Source organism: Mytilus galloprovincialis, chromosome 13, assembly GCF_965363235.1.
Source record: "Mytilus galloprovincialis chromosome 13, xbMytGall1.hap1.1, whole genome shotgun sequence".
Classification (NCBI taxonomy): domain Eukaryota; kingdom Metazoa; phylum Mollusca; class Bivalvia; order Mytilida; family Mytilidae; genus Mytilus; species Mytilus galloprovincialis.
Genome location: NC_134850.1, coordinates 5,704,726 through 5,726,981, shown reverse-complemented (window position 1 = coordinate 5,726,981; position 22,256 = coordinate 5,704,726). Strand labels below are relative to the sequence as shown.

The following is a 22,256-nucleotide window of genomic DNA, read 5'->3' as shown; positions in this document are numbered from 1 at the left end:
AATAGTATGTATATACAGAGTAGAGGCAACACAATTTACATACCTGCTATATACTGATTAGCCCTTGTGTAGGTCAAATCATTCATAAAAACCAAACCATTAAATACAGTCAAAGATCCTGGTCCATCAACCACAATTCTACAAATAAAATAAACATATATTAAGACACACACTCACACACTGAAATGTCTCGCCTTCTATACTAATCATTGATATTATGTTGATAGTCCCAAGTATAATGCTTTATTACAACTGTCACATAAACTTAACATTAACCAAGATAACTAAACAAAGACCAATGAACCTTGAAAATGAGGTCAAGATCAGATGAACCATGCTAGGCAGACATGTACAGCTAACAATGCTTCTATACAACATATATAGTTGACCTATTACTTATAGTTTAAGAAAAAAAGACCAAAACACAAAAACTTAACACTGTGCAATGAACTGTGAAAATGAGGTCAGGGTCAAATAAAACATGCGCGACTGGCATAAAGATCATAAAATATTTCCATACACCAAATATAGTAGACCTATTGCATATAGTATTAGATAAAAAGACCAAAAAGTTAACTTTGACCACTGAACCTAAAAATGAGGTCAAGGTCACAAGACATCTGCCCAAGTACACCTTTCAATCATTCCATACAACAAATACAGTAGACCTATTGCATATAGTACGAGAAAAACAGACCAAAACACAAAAACTTAACTATAACCACTGAACCATGAAAATGAGGTCAAAGTCAAATGACACCTGCCAGTTGGACATGTACACCTTACAGTCCTTCCATACACCGAATATACTAGCCCTATTGCTTATAGTATCTGAGATATGGACTTGACCACCAAAACTTAACCTTGTTCACTGAACCATGAAAATGAGGTCCAGGACATTGGACATGTGACTGACGGAAACTTCGTACCATGAAGCATCTATATACAAAGTATGAAGCATCCAGGTCTTCCACCTTCTTAAATATAAAGCTTTTAAGAAGTTAGCTAATGCTGCTGCCGCCTGATCACTATCCCTAAGTCGATCTTTCTGCAACAAAAGTTGCATGCTCGACAATAAAATGGTTGCATGAAATTCAATTATTTCGCAATTCAATAAAAATTGTCTCTGAAAACCCTGCCTTTTTTTTTGTAAATTACTTGCATCATACTATTAAAATTATAGACAGCTACCAACTCCTTTAAAGCTTGAAAGAGCCATATTTAAAAAAAATTATTACTCATCGATTCTGAACCCTCTGTTGACTTCAGTGATTGAGAAGAGAGCCATACAATTCTAACCAGGTGCATTAAGGAAATGAATACTGAGACTTTTATGTTTTGATTACTGCTTTTTTTTTGATATTATAAATCAAGCCATTGATCTTCTCTTTTGAAATGTTTCCCATTTTGTGATTCTGGGGCCTTTTATACAGCTTATGGTATATATTTTGTAAATTTTTAAGGCTTTTAAGGTGAACTGTATTTGTTCAAATATTTGTCCTCTAGTCTTCTTGAATAGTTGTCTAATTTTGCATTGTACCACATTTACTAATTCTATGTTGGTATTACATCTTTGATACAATTGTTTGTTTACCTGTGATTTTTGACAGCACTGTTAACACCTAGACACCAAACTTTCCAATCAGGTCTGTCACTTGGTATCAAATCCAAACAAGGAACTGTTTCTGTACTATCACTGCTGACGTTGTAAACTTCTCCTTAAATGACAGATTACAATTTATTAACAAATAATAAACATTCACAGTTTATATACGTGCATTCTCTGAATTTGTTTTTATTTGCATTTCACAACTTGTAGAAAATCTGCAATAAACAGGCTATTATTTGAACTTGGAATTATTTTTAATTATGGAATTTGCATAATTTCGTGTGTTTAAAATTTTTGATAAATTCCATGTAATATTTGGTATTATGATCTTTTGAGCGGTTAATAACACTTTCCATACAATGTATTTTGGTTAGATAGTGTTGTGTGCGGCACAGTACATTCTATTGAAAAATACTATTTTCTTTGTAATAGAAAGTGTTGTGCACAGCACAGAACATTTCAGTACAGAATAAACGTGGAATTTATTGAAAATTTCAATAACAAGAAATCAAGCATATTCCATAATTAAAAATAATTCCAAGTTTAAATAATAGCCTGTTAATATTAACTTTTTAATTTCTGTACTTATCATTATTAAACCTGAGATCAAAGCTGAACTATTTTAGATACCTACATCAAATGAGCTAAAAGCATCAACTAAACAACTCAGTTGAAGTTACAAGTAACCATAAGCCTGCACTAAACTTTGACCGTACCTGGTTCAGGTGATGTTAAATCAACCATGACAGCTTCAGATGAAATATAGCTCTCATATCCCAAACTGTTCACCATGTGGAAGTTAAAATAATATAACACATTGTCCTGCAAGTTCAAATCTGTGTAGACAAAGTTTGCTATATTACCAACACCCAGACGTTGGTAGTGTCTATACAAAGACGACGCTGCAAGGAAATATTGCCCTCCTTCCACACTGGTCAGTAACTCACAGTTACCTAGCAGGAGGTCATAGTTGAAGCTTGGACATTCTGAGGAGTGCATGTCTGCACAAGCTCTGGCACAATCTCCTGCAGTAGGTTTATATATTCCAGGTTGTAACATTGGGGCAACAAGTCTGCCTATCCTTGGTCCAGTGAATATATCAAGGACTTTTATATTATCTGGGTCATCAGCTGAAAAAAATAAAGTAGTGTCAATTCAATGATTTTCTTATGATCTATTATGGAGTTTAAGATATTAAGCAGTTACTGGCATATTACTATTTGTGTTTTATTTGGTCTCATGGTGTGGGGAATAAAATTAACGGTACCAATTTTCTTGCACCAGAGGCGCATTTCGACAATACATGTCTCTTCAGTGATGCTCGTGGCCAAAATATTTGAAATCCAAAGCTTATATAAGAGATGAAGAGCTATAATCCAAAAGGTCCAAAAAGTAAAGTAGGAAGTTTGGCATATGGGCTGATGATCTGCAAAATTTTTAACCCTCCCACATAGTTTGTGTGTGCCAGTCCCAAGTTAGGAAGAAATTCAGTAAATTGATTTTTTTGTCTTCATTTATTGTTTTGTTTATAAATCAACTAGTTAGTTTTCTCATTTGAATGGTTTAACACTTTGCTATTTATTTAAGGCTGTACAATGGCCTATAGTTGCATCAATCTATTGTCTTTTGGTTTTTAATTGACATTTGTATAATTGACAATCAAACCACATCTCCTAATTCTATAAGGACCCCATATAAAGTATCATACCACATCCCCTAATTCTATAAGGATCCCATATAAAGTCAGTGATATTGTTTGCCTCAAATTACAGCCGAAATTCGGCCTTTTCCCCTAGAGAAAATTCCCAATTACTAAAAAAAATGGCTTAAAATTCCTCCTAAAAAGTTTTACATTTTCCCAAAACAGTGATGGCATTGGTAGTAATGTTTGTAATTACCGTATTCATGTTATTATTTTGATATTAGAAAGCACTTATGAGATCAAGTTTTCTGATCAGAATCATCATAGTGTTTGTAACACATGTGGTTTTCAATGCATTAAGTTCCATCATTGTTTTGGTTTCTTTCCCTTCTCCAAAAAGTACCTTCCTTCAGGTTGAAAATGTCTGACAACCAAAATATACATGAAAAAATAGTGCAAAAAAGACAGTAAAGGTCAGCAAAAAATCGGAGATGTGTTTAGAATAAAAAATACAAATTTCCCAATTTCAATAAAAAATATGCATTTTTCCCAATAAAAAACGGTAGAGGTAGTTTTGAAAAAAGACAACAATATCACTGAAAGTAAGTACCTTAAATAATCTTATAAAGATTACCTGGAGATACAGAAAGCTCTGCAGTTTCCACTGTTACATCAGTCCATGGCACAGTTTGGTCACCATAGAGACCTTTTCCATAACCTACACCAATCTGGGTCAAGGTCAAAGCAGAATCTTCTGTGATGACAACAAATGCTCTCAGTACAGCAGGATTACTTGTTGTTATAAAGTCAGCTGTTAGTCTGCCTGTAGGTTCTGATATATCATAGGTTAGTAGAGAGCATGTGACCTTTGACTTTTGACCTGAGCTATTCTCCGCCCACACAGTGAAGTAAAGAGGTACACCTGTTACGGTCAGTGGCTGAAAAAAGAAGAGTGATTTTTTTTCATTAAGAGTGAATATTTTTAAATTCTTTAACCAGAATTGTGATTTACCTGCAATGTTCATTTGTATTGATAAGTGTTGACAACCTTGTGATACAGTAGTGCCACTACTTAGATCACTCAGCCACCAAATTCCCAAGACATTTTATCCACTACTAGGCTATAGGCAATATGGATTCTTGCCAATTACTGTTAACCAACTTATTTTTGCAGATACTTTATTTCGCTTTTGACCTTTTCTAGTCAACTTCACTGCTATTTAATTCCATGATTTTCTAATTTATTTGGTGAAGTTAGTTCAGGAAATGTTCAAGTTTTACATATTTGTGAAGATTTATTTTCGCATCATTATTGTTCTCGCCAAAGACTGAAAATAAATAACTAGCCAAAATAAGTTGGTTTACAGTAGTGGTCTCACTTAACTACTGTTAATTTGGATCTCTTGATTTTATTATAATGTATCCATTTGATTGCTCCTTATTGGGAACATATGTTTTTAAGCATTATTTTTCGTTGTAATTAATATAAAATACTTTACCTTATTCAGTATGGTACTTGGTCCTCCAAGTTTGAATGCTGACACACTTTATCTTATTCAGTATGGAACTTGGTGCTCCTAGTTTGAATGCTGACAGACTTTACCTTATTCAGTATGATACTTGGTCCTCCTAGTTTGAATGCTGACAGACTTTACCTTATTCAGTATGGTACTTGGTCCTCCTAGTTTGAATGCTGACAGACTTTACCTTATTCAGTATGGTACTTGGTCCTCCTAGTTTGAATGCTGACAGACTTTACCTTATTCAGTATGGTACTTGGTCCTCCTAGTTTGAATGCTGACAGACTTTACCTTATTCAGTATGGTACTTGGTCCTCCTAGTTTGAATGCTGACAGACTTTACCTTATTCAGTATGGTACTTGGTCCTCCTAGTTTGAATGCTGACAGACTTTACCTTATTCAGTATGGTACTTGGTCCTCCTAGTTTGAATGCTGACAGACATTACCTTATTCAGAATGGTACTTGGTCCTCCTAGTTTGAATGCTGACAGACTTTACCTTATTCAGTATGGTACTTGGTCCTCCTAGTTTGAATGCTGACAGACTTTACCTTATTCAGTATGGTACTTGATCCTCCTAGTTTGAATGCTGACAGACATTACCTTATTCAGAATGGTACTTGGTCCTCCTAGTTTGAATGCTGACAGACTTTACCTTATTCAGTATGATACTTGGTCCTCCTAGTTTGAATGCTGAGACTTTACCTTATTCAGAATGGTACTTGGTCCTCCTAGTTTGAATGCTGAGACTTTACCTGATTCAGAATGGTACTTGGTCCTCCTAGTTTGAATGCTGAGACTTTACCTGATTCAGTATGGTACTTGGTCCTCCTAGTTTGAATGCTGAGACTTTACCTTATTCAGTATGGTACTTGGTCCTCCTAGTTTGAATGCTGACAGACTTTACCTTATTCAGTATGGTACTTGGTCCTCCTAGTTTGAATGCTGAGACTTTACCTTATTCAGAATGGTACTTGGTCCTCCTAGTTTGAATAATGACAGACTTTACCTTATTCAGTATGATACTTGGTCCTCCTAGTTTGAATGCTGACAGACTTTAACTTATTCAGAATGGTACTTGGTCCTCCTAGTTTGAATGCTGACAGACTTTACCTTATTCAGTATGATACTTGGTCCTCCTAGTTTGAATGCTGACAGACTTTACCTTATTCAGTATGGTACTTGGTCCTCCTAGTTTGAATGCTGACAGACTTTACCTGATTCAGTATGGTACTTGGTCCTCCTAGTTTGAATGCTGACAGACTTTACCTTATTCAGTATGGTACTTGGTCCTCCTAGTTTGAATGCTGACAGACTTTACCTTATTCAGTATGGTACTTGGTCCTCCTAGTTTGAATGCTGACAGACATTACCTTATTCAGTATGGTACTTGATCCTCCTAGTTTGAATGCTGACAGACTTTACCTTATTGAGTATGGTACTTGGTCCTCATAGTTTGAATGCTGACAGACTTTACCTTATTCAGTATGGTACTTGGTCCTCCTAGTTTGAATGCTGACAGACTTTACCTTATTCAGTATGGTACTTGGTCCTCATAGTTTGAATGCTGACAGACATTACCTGATTCAGTATGGTACTTGGTCCTCCTAGTTTGAATGCTGACAGACTTTACCTTATTCAGTATGGTACTTGGTCCTCCTAGTTTGAATGCTGACAGACTTTACCTTATTCAGTATGGTACTTGGTCCTCCTAGTTTGAATGCTGACAGACTTTACCTTATTCAGTATGGTACTTGGTCCTCCTAGTTTGAATGCTGACAGACTTTACCTTATTCAGTATGGTACTTGGTCCTCCTAGTTTGAATGCTGACAGACTTTACCTTATTCAGTATGGTACTTGGTCCTCCTAGTTTGAATGCTGACAGACTTTACCTTATTCAGTATGGTACTTGGTCCTCCTAGTTTGAATGCTGACAGACATTACCTTATTCAGAATGGTACTTGGTCCTCCTAGTTTGAATGCCGACAGACTTTACCTTATTCAGTATGGTACTTGGTCCTCCTAGTTTGAATGCTGACAGACTTTACCTTATTCAGTATGGTACTTGGTCCTCCTAGTTTGAATGCTGACAGACTTTACCTTATTCAGTATGGTACTTGATCCTCCTAGTTTGAATGCTGACAGACTTTACCTTTTTCAGAATGGTACTTGGTCCTCCTAGTTTGAATGCTGACAGACTTTACCTTATTCAGGATGGTACTTGGTCCTCCTAGTTTGAATGCTGACAGACTTTACCTTATTTAGTTTGAATGCTCACAGACTTTACCTTATTGAGTATGGTACTTGGTCCTCCTAGTTTGAATGCTGACAGACTTTACCTTATTCAGTATGGTACTTGGTCCTCCTAGTTTGAATGCTGACAGACTTTACCTTATTCAGTATGGTACTTGGTCCTCCTAGTTTGAATGCTGACAGACATTACCTTATTCAGAATGGTACTTGGTCCTCCTAGTTTGAATGCTGACAGACTTTACCTTATTCAGTATGGTACTTGGTCCTCCTAGTTTGAATGCTGACAGACTTTACCTTATTCAGTATGGTACTTGGTCCTCCTAGTTTGAATGCTGACAGACTTTACCTTATTCAGTATGGTACTTGGTCCTCCTAGTTTGAATGCTGACAGACTTTACCTTATTCAGTACGGTACTTGGTCCTCCTAGTTTGAATGCTGACAGACTTTACCTTATTCAGTAGGATACTTGGTCCTCCTAGTTTGAATGCTGACAGACTTTACCTTATTCAGAATGGTGCTTGGTCCTCCTATCCTAGTTTGAATGCTGACAGACTTTACCTTATTCAGAATGGTACTTGGTCCTTCTAGTTTGAATGCTGACAGACTTTACCTTATTCAGTATGGTACTTGGTCCTCCTAGTTTGAATGCTGACAGACTTTACCTTATTCAGTATGGTACTTGGTCCTCCTAGTTTGAATGCTGACAGACTTTACCTTATTCAGTATGGTACTTGATCCTCCTAGTTTGAATGCTGACAGACTTTACCTTATTCAGAATGGTACTTGGTCCTCCTAGTTTGAATGCTGACAGACTTTACCTTATTCAGTATGGTACTTGGTCCTCCTAGTTTGAATGCTGACAGACTTTACCTTATTCAGAATGGTACTTGGTCCTCCTAGTTTGAATGCTAACAGACTTTACCTTATTCAGAATGGTACTTGGTCCTCCTAGTTTGAATGCTAACAGAACATCATCCCCACCTGGTGCAGTACCGACATCTAATGTTAACTGTACCAAACTTTTGTCATCCTCAGCATGCACAGATATCTCAAAAAGAGGCTGGGTGTAGTCTCTGTTGGCTATTTGTCTGACATAACATTGAATTGTTGTCTGAAAAGTGATATTAATTGAAAGATTTATATCTACCTAAAAAAGACTTTCAGAGACTATCATTAAAAAAGCTATGCAAAAGCTTCAGGATTAAAGACTTTTAATTCGTTTTGAGAATTTAATGTTTCAGAGATTTACCACATACAAATATTTCTTAACTTTTGAATTAACAAATGTTTGACATCTGACCACTGGTTATTTTTTAAAACTGTGTTTCCTCTTAAAATTATTGCATTTTCATATTTGAGTAGGAATTAGTACAATTTCTTCAAGTAAAACTTTATCCTGTAAGAACAGAAAAATTATTAGACAAATGCACATAATTCTGACTACTGATGTAGGAGTGGAATAAAATTGTAAAATTTAACCCTTCTTATTTATTGATTCACAAAATTTTTCTACTTCTAAAAACACTTTTCTCTGTGAACCCAAATATAAAATATTGAAAACATGATTTTACACCTTCATTTTGATTTAAAGACAGAAACTGGGTTAAATATTCACAGTAACAGAATAAGAGCAGCATTTGCAGTCAAGTTAAAGTAAAGTAAATGTTCTAAGGGAATTAAACAAATATTTACCATTTGACCAATATATGATGAGATGACAGGAGGGGTATTATCTGGTTCTCTTCTCCTTTCATTTACAACTTTCTTCTCTATGGTAGGAGTAGAGTAATACCACAACTGGTTCCTGTATAACTCCTTATTAAAGCTCTCTACTAACAGGTTAACATTCAGGGTAACAGCACCATTGAGACTCAGTCTTGTAGGGGTCAGCTTCAAAGTCATTTCGACTCTGAAATTTTACCAAAAATATGACATAAAAATATAATGACTTTTTTTTATTAAGCATCATGTTTTCTTTATTTGATCCAGTGTGTGCAAGTATTACTATTTTGTTTAAGCTTTCTTCCTGTTGATAAATATTTTAATATTTTTTTTAAATTTCTAATGTAATATTTGACTTTTAGATGTTACATAATACCAAAGAACATGCCTTTCGGTATCATAAATCAAATATTCTGAATGTTTAAAAAGAAGAATAACAAAACTTTCTGAATTCCAAGGCAAATTCAAAACAGAACGCTCTTTATCAAATATCAAATGGGAAAATAAACTTAATAATTTAGTTAAAGTGTATAATATTTACCCAACATCCAATGGAAACTTATTATAAGTTATTTCTGCAACAGTTGGAAATTTCAGTTCCAGGATCTGTCCTTCTAGTTTCAGGACGGCAGACATAGCATAGCCTACTTGTAGTTCCCCAGACACCACAGCACCACCAAATGGCTGTATACCAGAAGTGACCGTCATTCCTGACAGTGAGGCATCTACAGAAAACTTCATACCATAGTATCCTCCAACGCTAAAATCTGAAAAATACAGTAAACTTCATACCATAATACCCTCCAATGTTAATATCTGAAAAATATATAATAAGTGATTAATTTCTGTGTTGTTAGGTGCCTTGTGAAGAGTTGTCTCGTTGGCAATCTTTTTACATTTTCTTTTTTATATTTATACGCTCCAAACCAGATGAAGTGATTTGATATTGTCATTCTATGTATGAACAGGAGTGAAAGATACCAGAGGAACATCCAAACTCATAGACCAACAAGAATGTGTTCCCAGTACATGGATGACCCACTCGCACTATCATTTTCTATGTTTGGTGGACAGTGATTTTGGGGTAAAAACTCTAATTTGACATTAAAATTAGAAAGATCATATCATAAGGAACATCTGTACTAAGTTTCAAGTTGATTGGACTTCAACTTCATCAAAAACTACCTTGACCAAAAAAAACAAACATAATGCCCCTCTATTATTGTAGGTGGGGCATAAAAACAAACTGACAATGCCATGGCTACAAAAGAAAATAACAAAAGCACAAACAATAGTACACAAAACACAAAATTGAAGAATAAAGACTCAACAACACGCCCACCAAAACCTAGGATTTCGATTCAGGTGTCTCAGTATGGTAAGCAGATCCTGCTTCACATGTGGCACCCGTCATGTTGCTCATGCTATTACAAACCTGGTAAATAGTCTAATTCTTATAATGTAGGTGAATGTCAACCTTAGGAATGTGTCACTTACCAAACTTCATGGGAACCAGTCCTCCAAGCAGGAAGTCTTTGGTATACTCCATGGCCTGTACATCTTGTCTTGGGAAGTCCAAGGTACCAGTCAATGTCAGATCTAAGGAGGTGAATATATTATCTCCTTCACTGGAGAGTTCATCATAGAAATCAAAATACTGAAACAGAAAGATGAAATGTTGAGTTACATCACAGAGCGAGGTAACTTTTGGATATCTGACCCATGCTCATACATATACCTATAAGCATAATCTAGAACAAACAATTATTACTCATAAGTTTGCATAGGATTAAGATTTCCTAAAATCTTGGTTATATTGATATATGTATATCATAAAACAAACAATTACCAAGACTTTTACAAGTACAAAAATAATATTGAATTGTCAGGAATATATCAAATTCGATCACTGCACAAATACCCCAAAAATAATAGAAAATATAAAAAATATTAATATGTCACTACCATTTCAATTTAACAGCACAAATGTGACAAAAATACCTGTGAAAATATTTTGTTTTTGGTTTACTATATATTCTTCACAATCTTAGGGTTAAGGTGGTACCCAACACTTTCACTAAAATTAATTTGGCTCGTTTAATTCTAATTAAATTTTGACAAAGTATTTACTTTGACCCTTTAACAAAAATATAAAAATTTCAAAAATTTTGAACCAACCGTTTTGTCAGAAAAAATACACTGGTTATATAGCAGTTTGACAAACACCAATTTTGATCATTAAGAAGCATAATATTCCCTATACAACACAACGTAGTTAAAAAGTTTAGCCGACTTTACAGAGTTATCTCCCTGTAGTGTTAGGTACCACCTTAACAGGCTAGTGAGATACTGTAGATAAACATGTTAGACCACATGACCTAGGCTTCTTTTATTATATATGAAATCTTCTCTAGTGTCAATACATACCAGTGATTTAGTCAGATCTCTGATGTCGGTTAGTAGTTCTTTCACTGACATCAGTTCTAAGCGTCTCATGTCCATGATGTTTCTGAGGTCTGTGATTGTCAGGTTAGCCAACTTGACAGCTAGGAGCTTAGTACCATTCACTGATAAACCTTGACCAATCACATAAGATTGTTGATTCTCTGGTAATCCACTGCTATTGATCATCAGAAATATGGCTTCATCTAGTGATAAATTTATTGAGAAAGAATCATTAAATGATATACAGTGAAAAAATAATAGGGAAAGATAATTTTACAATAGAACCTCATCATTCTTAAACATTTTGACCATTGGTAAAAGTGTTTTTTTTATATATAATTTAATTTTGGATGTAACGTGTCTTCTGATTGGCTGACGTTATTTTGTTATCATCCCATAGACATAATTTAGTCATGTGATTGTGACATCATCAATGTTTTCCCATGGTTTTCTACGGTTTAAAATGGAATTTAGAATTAAATTATAAGAAATGACTGTAATATTTTTTCTGTCTAAATAAAAAAAAAACATTTCCCCCTAGCTTCTTTCGCTTTATATGAAATAAAACATCAGTTCCAATGTCCCCCATGTTGCACATCTTTTAACGATAATTTTTAATTTCGAAGGGTAATAACCAAATATATATATATCAATGCAATTTCTTATATGATTAATATATGTCTCAGATAACATTTCCAATTGGAGATTACTCACATAACAATCTATGTATATTTGTGCTCCATTTTGTAGATATTTTTTTGGGGCAGGTACTCAATTATTGCCTAGCAAAAACAGCCAGTACTAACTTTTTAATTCTTCCTAGAGTTGACATTCCCATAAAACATAAACACTTTTAAAAATATATTCAATTAGATAAATGCACTTACCCCCTGGAGTATTAAACATTCCATCAAAAGTCTCTCTACTAGTATACAGAGAGAACGGATTGCTTGACCCTAAAGCTTTAAGAGCTGCCCTTTGACCTGTAGTTCTGTCGCCATCTCCAAGGTCAACTGACTGTAAATTATTCAGTCTCTTTTGAAGCTGTAAAGAAATAACAATAAATTCAACTTTGAACAAATGACAGAAGAAGAGAGAGTGATTCCTTTACAAAGTAAACTGTGGACAAAGAGATGTGTCTTGCCTGAGTAAAAAGTTAACTATGCAAAAGTTTTAAAGTCAATGGACCATGACTTTGATGCAAAGCCAGACTTTTCTACAAAAATGAGATATGCCAATGGTAAAACAGTTGCCTACCAATTATGTTAGACTTGTTGTAAGTGGTTCCCCTTAAACTGACCTAATCTCAAATTATCTATATCTTAAACTGACCTAATCTCAAATTATCTATATCTTCATAATTCTTAACCCTTTCGCTGATGAGTCCCGGTTTACCAGGATTCACACTTCAGACAGCTGACGAGGAGTCCCGTTTTACCGGGATCGGAATACCTCTTTTACATTTCCCACTCAAAACAGTGCAAACACAAGTTATCTTTCTTTGTTTGAATACCCTGATGAAAGTGTAAACATGGCGCTTCCGTTTGTTGAAAACCGTGTCAAAATCAGAGGAAATTTACGAGAATTTAAAATAAGAGAATATTTTTTTTTTTAAAGAATATGGAAGAACTGAAGCCAAACTAGTATACTTTTTTTTACATAAAATATTGTTTTATGTACAAAACACTTGGAATGGCCATCGTTCAAAGTAAGGAATTTGTACAGCCTCCTTAAATTGTTCAAAATTTTGACTTTTTGGGTTTAAAAATTACGATTTAGGGTCAAAGAGCAGAATTTGGAGAATTTAACCTAGATAATGCCAAAAATTTGAAAATTTGAATATGTTATGAAGAAAAAATTATCAAAACATGATCAAAACTGTGAACATGGTGTCAGTGAATGAAAAGACGCAAATAACTACAAACAAGTTTTTATTGACATTTATTATGAAGATCTCCCACGTCTCAGAGAAGCTTCTGTCTGGGGAGCTATCGGTGAAAGGGTTAATACACTGACTGAAATAGACAACATTACCTCATAATTCCTGACTTGGGTAACATATGTAACTATTTCTTCATTGGTAGCATTTCTGTCCAATAGTATTTTGATGCCTTCTTTAAAATTGGTTACATCAGGTCTGAAAGTGAAACACTTGTATAAGGAAATGACAACAAAAAGATTAATATACGTGTCCAAAATACATGGATGCCCCATCTATCATTTTCTATGTTCAGTGGACCGTGAAAATGGGAAAAAATCTCTAACTTGGCATTAAAATTAGAAAGATCATATCATAGGGAACATGTGTTTTAAGTTTCAACTTGATTGGACTTCAACTTCATCAAAAACTACCTGGACCAAAAACTTTTACCTGAAGCTGGACAGAAGAACGGACAGACGAACAGACACACAGACAAGAAAACATAATGCCCATAAATGGGACATATTAAATGGGGCATAAAATATATTTTGTTTTTTGAATTTTCAGGGATGCTGACTCATTTGTTCAGACCCAAAGTCTTCGTTGACTCATGCCAGTGTTCTGATTAGTTAACAATGCCATTAACCAAGTAGGTTCTCAAGTGACATTATTTATTATCTGGTTTAAAAAAATAATTAATGATTATGTGATTATATTGGCAAACAATTTTCAAGTATGTAATTACTTGGAACCTCCATTCGGGGGGAGGGGGGTGCTCAGTAATTTGTATAATAATAAATAATACTCACTCTGTTGTGGATCTTTTTGCTATTCTGATCTGTCTTCTTACAACCTCTTCAAATATTAACTTTTCTATAGTGCCATCTTTATCTATATCACTTTCATCAAAAGACATCAGATTCCTACTTCTAAATGATACGTCTTTCGTATCTCTCTTCCTTCTTCTAGCAGAGAAATGTAATCCATGACAATTTTTAGCAATCCCTGATGATTGAAGGACCTGGAATGTTTGACAGACCCCTGGGAATGGAGATACTTCACACGCTCTCAGAGCTACAGAGACGAAGAACCATTTGGAATGTTCATCATCAAAGGTCACATTTAACTGGAAGGCAGAGGATATATCTATCTGTTTTGTAGATCCTAAAATAGACAATACAGGTGTACAATGAGGCATAAATATCAGATAAAACTAGCTAATGAGCATCAGTTAATAATCTTGTCTGCATTGATTCAACTTAAAACTATTGTCCGATCGGTTGTCAGGTGGAATTTTCGAAAATTTATAAACATTTAAAAAAATTCTAAAAAATACAAGTGAAACTGCGAGCTACTGCTCATGATCACTGATGATACCCCCGCCGCAAGTGGATAATATTAATAGTGTAAAAATATGCAAGTGTTCGGTAAACAGGAAGTTGTCGAGTGATGAATCTGAAAACGCATCACACGGTATAGCTGACTTATAAAAATCCTGAAACCAAATTTCAGAAATCCTTGTATTGTAGTTCCTGAGAAAAATGTGACGAAAATTTTTAACTTGGTTATCATGTGTAGAATCATACAAGTGTTCGGTAAACAGGAAGTAGTCGAGTGATGAATCTGAAAACGCATCACACGGTATAGCTGACTTATATAAATCCTGAAACCAAATTTCAGAAATCCTTGTATTGTAGTTCCTGAGAAAAATGTGACGAAAATTTTCAACTTGGCTATCATGTGTAAAATCATACAAGTGTTCGGTAAACAGGAAGTTGTCGAGTGATGAATCTGAAAACGCATCACACGGTATAGCTGACTTATATAAATCCTGAAACCAAATTTCAGAAATCCTTGTATTGTAGTTCCTGAGAAAAATGTGACGAAAATTTTCAACTTGGCTATCATGTGTAAAATCAGACAAGTGTTCAGTAAACAGGAAGTTGTCAAGTGATGAATCTGAAAACGCATCACACGGTGTGGCTGACATATATAAATGTTGATACCAAATTACAGAAAGGGTGGATGTGTAGTTCCTGAGAAAAATGTGACGAAAGTTTCATGGGACGGACTGACTGACGGACTGACTGACAGACTGACTGACGGACGGACGGACTGACAGACAGAGGTAAAACAGTATACCCCCCCTTTTTTAAAGCGGGGGTATAATTATGTTTAAAAGAACTGTTGTGATATTACCTAATATGGGATAAAAATATTTCTAACAAAACTTTTGTGATGTTAACATTCACTTGAGGTATCAATGGCTCACAGGTACTTGATGTGTTTTATCCAGTTTTTAATAATATAAGTTTTATAATTTCTAATCAGATGGATGTGTACAGTGTAAAAATACATTCTCTCTCCTTTTACAATTTTACCTTTGTTTTATTTAATAAACATTTATAACTATATTAACAAGGTAATTTAATTTATTTTAAAAGTAAACACATGTGATGAAGTTTTTATAATGTGGCAACCAAAAAGGATGGATATCCAATTGAAGAAGTATCAAATATACAGACGTAAGATGATGTATGTTAACTTGTGTGGTTAGGTTAGTTTAAACATATTTTATTGTTCCAAAAAGAGACAAATGGATTAGACATAAGTTTTTCAACTTAGTAACGTCTTCTCTTGAGCCTGAAAATACCTCCCTTCCTTATTCTTTTCCCATATGTTCTACAGGTAAAATTATATTTTCAATACAAATAATACCCCAAAACAAGTCTGATTAAGTAAAAATATGGATGTGCATAACTACACACGGTTATAAGAAATCTGTCACATTCTTTTAATTCTTAAATTGATTGATGAAAATTTAGCATTTTGCAATAGACGGACAGAAAAATTTGACAAGCTGAGGTCAAAAACAATATGTCATCCATATATTTATGTGTGTGTTACAGGGGGAATAACTCTCATGATTAAGTTGAGCCTGTTGTTACCTATAGCAAGGCCATTAAACGTTTCTGTTCCAGTTTTGCGTTCCACAGTCCATGTCATTTCTACAGTGTCATTAACACCACATGTATCAATTTCCAATCGGATTTCTGTGTTTCTAACTCCAGGAAGATAGTCTATAGCTAAACAACACGCTACACCTGTACAGTCATATTTCATCTCACAGCTCTCCTCACCAAGGTCAGTAAAGTTTAGTTTAATACAATCTAAAAGGAAGGGAAATAATTTATATCTAAACATCAAGCTAGACCGTTACAGTTGTATTTCAATTTGAATGGCAAATGCATGACAGAAATCGTTATTTTTATGTCTAATGTTAACTTGTGCAGTTGGGTTGCTGTCTGATTGAGACATCGAATATACAGTCATAAGATGTCTTATGTTAATGAAGGTGGTAATGTTTTTTTTTTGTGCCACATGTTTTGCTATTTTTATTTCATGTGCAGCTGTGATAAAGGTTCGTTATTCACTGTGTTTCGTGAAATCTGTAAAAATATCAACGTGCAAGAAATTTTGAATTGTTCGTTCATCGTAAAATGGCAATTTTATTTTTCCTTCTTCTGTGCAGATACCCCTTAACACCCCTCGTTTACTTTTGTGGTTATATTGCTGTCTGATTGAGGTATCAAATGTCTTATGTTAACTTGGTTATGTTGTTCCTTGCAGTGTCTAATTATTTTTTGTCAGATGTTAGTGTTTGATGTTGTCTCATGTAATGTCAAGTATGGTTGATGTTGTCTCGTGTAATGTCAAGTATGTTTGATGTTGTCTCGTGTAATGTCAAGTATGTTTGATGCTGTCTCGTGTAATGTCAAGTATGTTTGATGTTGTCTCGTGTAATGTCAAGTATGTTTGATGTTGTCTCGTGTAATGTCAAGTATGTTTGATGTTGTCTCATGTAATGTCAAGTATGTTTGATGTTGTCTCGTGCAATGTCAAGTATGTTTGATGTTGTCTCGTGTAATGTCAAGTATGTTTGATGTTGTCTCGTGTAATGTCAAGTATGTTTGATGATGTCTCGTGTAATGTCAAGTATGTTTGATGTTGTCTCGTGCAATGTCAAGTATATTTGATGATGTCTCGTGTAATGTCAAGTATGTTTGATGATGTCTCGTGTAATGTCAAGTATGTTTGATGTTGTCTCGTGTAATGTCAAGTATGTTTGATGTTGTCTCGTGCAATGTCAAGTATATTTGATGATGTCTCGTGTAATGTCAAGTATGTTTGATGATGTCTTGTGTAATGTCAAGTATATTTGATGATGTCTCGTGTAATGTCAAGTATGTTTGATGTTGTCTCGTGTAATGTCAAGTATGTTTGATGATGTCTCGTGTAATGTCAGGTATATTTGATGATGTCTCGTGTAATGTCAAGTATGTTTGATGTTGTCTCGTGTAATGTCAAGTATATTTGATGAGGTCTCGTGTAATGTCAAGTATGTTTGATGTTGTCTCGTGTGATGTCAAGTATGTTTGATGATGTCTCATGTAATGTCAAGTATATTTGATGATGTCTCGTGTAATGTCAAGTATGTTTGATGTTGTCTCGTGTAATGTCAAGTATGTTTGATGTTGTCTCGTGTAATGTCAAGTATATTTGATGATGTCTCGTGTAATGTCAAGTTTGTTTGATGTTGTCTCGTGTAATGTCAAGTATGTTTGAGGATGTCTCGTGTAATGTCAAGTATATTTGATGATGTCTCGTGTAATGTCAAGTATGTTTGATGTTGTCTTGTGTAATGTCAAGTATATTTGATGATGTCTCGTGTAATGTCAAGTATGTTTGATGTTGTCTCGTGTAATGTCAAGTATGTTTGAGGATGTCTCGTGTAATGTCAAGTATATCTGATGATGTCTCGTGTAATGTCAAGTATGTTTGATGTTGTCTCGTGTAATGTCAAGTATGTTTGATTATCAGTTTTTTATTTATTATTCAACAGATTCTTTGACTGAAGGAAAAAACATAATATCTCGTCTTACTACCAAAAAATAATATTCTATTCAATTTTAAAATTTGTGATAAAAGTTTTACTTGTCTAAACTCACAATCAAAAGTCTCTGTTGTTGTTAGTATGGTTGTCGTTGCTTCTGTTGTTGTTATAACAGTTGTCTCCTCCACGGTTGTTGTTTCAATAGCCTCTGTCTTGTATGTAATATTTGCATCAGTAAAATCGGTCATATTTCCTTCTGTAACATCGGTCCCATCAATTATTGTCGTAGCAACAGTTGTTATGGTTGTTGTTGTAATTATGGGTGTAGTTGTTATCTCTGGTGTGGTTGTCTGGGCTGTTGTTGTCATTTCTTCTGTTGTAAAGATGTCTACTGTGGTTGCTATGGGAACAGAAATAGTAAATATGTAAAATTACTATTTAGAAATCAATTATTAACAGAAACTATCAAATAATTATAGAAATATTTCCTCTTTTACTGTAGATTCAGTTTTATTTGTAAGGACAAGTAAACCACTAATCTAAATGTTGAGCAATTAACAAAATTTAGGTGCGCCTATGATACTTTTATCATAAACTATAAGTGAAATTTTCAGATTGTGCAAAAAAAAAATCCCAACAATTGTCAACCTCATGGGATCCATATTTGAACCAATCTGAATCGTGTATAATATATAGCTTACAGGTACTTTCTATGATTATTTGAAGCAATCAGAAACATTCCTTATTTGTTTAATAAGTATAATAATAGAAAATAGGATTGTGTATAATTTATAGCTTACTTTCTATGTAGAATATTCTTGGTAAAACAGTTCCATTGAAGAAATAACAAACTTCAGGTTCCCAAAAGTCCAGACTAAGACCTGAAAAATGTCATAAAAAGTTATTATATTTTATTAAATATATTGCATTAACAATTACAAAACATTTTTAAATGTAAAAGTCTAATATGTCATAATAAAAAGAAAAGCACCTGTAACTGTACCTGTTGTTTTTTTGTCCTGATATTGTGTACGATAATTTTCTCATCTGGCAAAACAAGACAAAAATTGTAGGAAGACCATATGCTATTCTTTTGCAATTAATTGATTATTCCCAAATTTATGACGACAAGACAAATGTGGTCACTAAATAATAAATATCAGCCATTATCATTTTTAAGTTGGTGGTTTAAAATATCAAACCATACCAAAAAGTACCATGTGTCAGGGTTACATAATAAAATTGAGAATCTATATTTCAACACATGATAGTTCACTAAGCAATGTTTACAGTTTTTAAAATATAAAATTGCTTTTTGTTACTTCTTTAAAGGACAGAATTTCCTTCACCAACTTTCAGGAAATTATGGGATCTTTGCTCTATAATTCTAAACTTTGAACTTTGCAATAATTGCCATTTTTTCATGCTAGAAATTACAAGGGGATCACTTTGTTTACATTTCTCTTAGTTTCGAAATTTAATTGTTGTTTTTTCTCAGTATCATATTGATAATTTAACAAATTTATTAACCATCAAAGGGAAGCGATTCCAATCCACTGGTACTACAATTTGGATACTGTATTCTGGTATCTTCTAGTACTGTTATCTCTTGGTAGCATGAGCTACCAGACCCAGCTTCAAAACAAACTTTGATGTTTACATCCACTACATAAACTCTCTCAGTGGCTACATGGTTGATCATAAACCTAATAAAAAGACAATATAGAACAGGTGATACACATCAGAAGGACTACTGTATACTAAGAGACGACATCAAAAGTTCAATGTAGGATAAAAAACTTAATTCACATAGTTTTTTTCACTGACCCCCCCCCCCCCCCACTCCTCTTAACTAAATTTGGGAAAAATTGATTTTCCTATATGGATATATGTAAAATCGATTTTGGATTAACAAAACTTGCAGCCATGTTGACCCCCACCCTCAAACTATTTGATTTAAGTTTTTTATCCTACATCGATCTTTTGATGTCGTCCCTAACATGAACAATAAAACCGGTGCCACATGTGGAGCAGGATCTGCTTACCCTTCCAGAGCACCTGAGACAATTCCCCTAGTTTTTGGTGGGGTTTGTGTTGCACAGTCTATAGTTTTCATTTTTCTGTTTTGTCAACTACTGGTCTTTTTCTTTTTTGGTCATGGTCAGTCTATTTCTGACTTATGAGAATGAATTTCCCTCTGGTATCCTTCGCCTTTCTTTTATAGCTTGTCCATTTTTCATAAACCAGACAATTTGGTGTTTCAGTCCAAACAATATCTCTTTGTATTCCCTGATGCAGCATAAAGATCAAATATCAAAATAACACATAATTATAGAATAACTCATCGAAGAATTCAAATAGAGAAAAATATTCAACGCATGACCGAAGAACACATTAATTCACGAATGCGCGTAGCGCATGAGTTAATTATCAGTGTTCTTCGGTCACGAGTTGAATATTTTTCGATATTTGAATTCTTTAATTAGTTATTCTTTTTATTACATTGGCAAATAGCTTTTTTGTAAGAAGTTAACGTATAACATGTAAGGAACTATATCTTTTTTCTACCCATTCACAATTTGTTTTGATCCGCCGTTATCGACGTCTTGACAACGCCTATTGTTGTATGACGTCAGAGAGTTTATTTCACATGTGAAATTATCGGTTTTTATCTAACTGGGAAATCAATGTAATTCATTACAACCAATGTAATAATTCAATTTATTCATTTCTTAAATGAAAGCAGAAACTATCATTGCCTAATCTGTAACTAAGGGAAACCACCATTTTGTATTCCAAAAAAACGATTTGTTTGCAATTTTCAAATTTTTTCAATGATCAAGAAAATTAAATCACATTCTTTCATCTGAAATATGTTCTTATAATTGATTCCTAGCAAAGTGAGTCATTGCTTGACCAATTGAGCTAGAGGAATTAAAATAGACAATTGAGAGAGGTTATAATATCTACTGGGTAAGGGGGAGCAAAACTAGTTTTAATTAACCAGGTACTTACTCTAATCTAAAGACACCATACAAGAAGTATTGTTTCCTTTCTCCTGGAAAAATAAAAAAAAATGTTTTGAATACACTTCATTAGTGCAATGAATAGATTTCCTATTTTTCAAACTATCTAAGTCAAAAACCTAAATATAAAATTTTTTTTTTGGCAAAAATCAATAGAATTTATATAATAGAATTCATAATTAAAAGTTGTAAAATTACTACAAAATTGTGAGAACATTTTTTTTTTTTGAATCCACTCAGATAAATTCTGAGGGTCAGTCTGACATCCATTACTTACCCCAAGTATATGTAAAGAGGTCCACATCAATGGTCAGCTGTTCTAGTTGCACTTGTAGGTTATATCTACAGGGATTAAGATACACTGCTGCAAACAATGACCTCTTTAGAATGCCCACCTCAATACAGCAGGAAAATCTGTTACAATCAGAATTGGCGTGACAAGCTGCTGGGTGGGAGATACTTGAAAGAACAATCCCTGGCGTGGTGCATTCTATTAAAAAATGACAAAAAAAACGTATAACTTATTTCTTCAAATATTATATTTATTTCTTTGATGCAAGTGATGGTATCCAAACAATTTACATAACTCTTTTCCTGATGCATGTAAATATTATTATTTCAATGAGATTTAAGATGTTTTAAAAGGTATATTCTATTTTGCAAAAAAATATCAGTTCAGTGTAATGTTTGACCAAAGTGACATTGCTGACATTCTTTTTAAACATTGTGACGTTGCTGATATTGTCTACTCATGTCTCAAAGCTGTAATACAAGAATTATGGAGCAACTGAGCAGGGTGATATAGGCAAACAGTAAAACAATAAAGTCTTTTATCAGAGTGATACTGTGTTTTCATTAATTTTTGTGGGTATCAAAATTGGTATTCTATGAGTAATAATGAGTCTACAGTAATCATTTTTATACGATATGACAACATTAGAACATACCATTATTCCATCCATTTGTCAGAGTATTAAAAGGTGAAATTCCATGGTCACATAAACTGGTACTGCCCATGAAATCTGTCAGGCCCAAATCTTGTAACAGTTCATCTGCATTTATGTCATTAAGGTCAGAGGTCATGGTTAAATTTCTATCAGACAACCACAAACTCATGGAAAAATCTGAAATTGATAAAATGTTTGAATCTTATAAAGGAATACAAAATAAAGTTTTAGAAAAATTACAAAAAAAACCAATTGAGCACGTAACAGAAAATACA

The 22,256-nt window shown here is 33.9% G+C and overlaps 1 protein-coding gene across 1 annotated transcript in view; it reads right to left on the bottom strand.

Annotated features, from left to right (window-relative positions):
* LOC143057371 (uncharacterized) overlaps positions 1 to 22,256 on the bottom strand; it is a 94,062-nt gene that overhangs the window by 20,476 nt on the left and 51,330 nt on the right. The window contains exons 24-43 of the mRNA XM_076230676.1: positions 21,982 to 22,158; positions 21,312 to 21,524; positions 21,024 to 21,066; positions 19,539 to 19,714; positions 18,809 to 18,889; positions 18,124 to 18,408; positions 16,063 to 16,284; positions 13,924 to 14,278; positions 13,228 to 13,330; positions 12,081 to 12,237; positions 11,176 to 11,396; positions 10,246 to 10,405; positions 9,290 to 9,515; positions 8,719 to 8,935; positions 8,399 to 8,422; positions 7,949 to 8,137; positions 3,886 to 4,189; positions 2,326 to 2,739; positions 1,595 to 1,718; positions 44 to 138 (exon numbers count right to left, since the gene is read on the bottom strand). Of these exons, the coding sequence (XP_076086791.1) occupies positions 44 to 138; positions 1,595 to 1,718; positions 2,326 to 2,739; positions 3,886 to 4,189; positions 7,949 to 8,137; positions 8,399 to 8,422; positions 8,719 to 8,935; positions 9,290 to 9,515; positions 10,246 to 10,405; positions 11,176 to 11,396; positions 12,081 to 12,237; positions 13,228 to 13,330; positions 13,924 to 14,278; positions 16,063 to 16,284; positions 18,124 to 18,408; positions 18,809 to 18,889; positions 19,539 to 19,714; positions 21,024 to 21,066; positions 21,312 to 21,524; positions 21,982 to 22,158 (3,786 nt within the window). The remainder of the gene's footprint in view (positions 1 to 43; positions 139 to 1,594; positions 1,719 to 2,325; positions 2,740 to 3,885; positions 4,190 to 7,948; positions 8,138 to 8,398; positions 8,423 to 8,718; positions 8,936 to 9,289; positions 9,516 to 10,245; positions 10,406 to 11,175; positions 11,397 to 12,080; positions 12,238 to 13,227; positions 13,331 to 13,923; positions 14,279 to 16,062; positions 16,285 to 18,123; positions 18,409 to 18,808; positions 18,890 to 19,538; positions 19,715 to 21,023; positions 21,067 to 21,311; positions 21,525 to 21,981; positions 22,159 to 22,256) is intronic.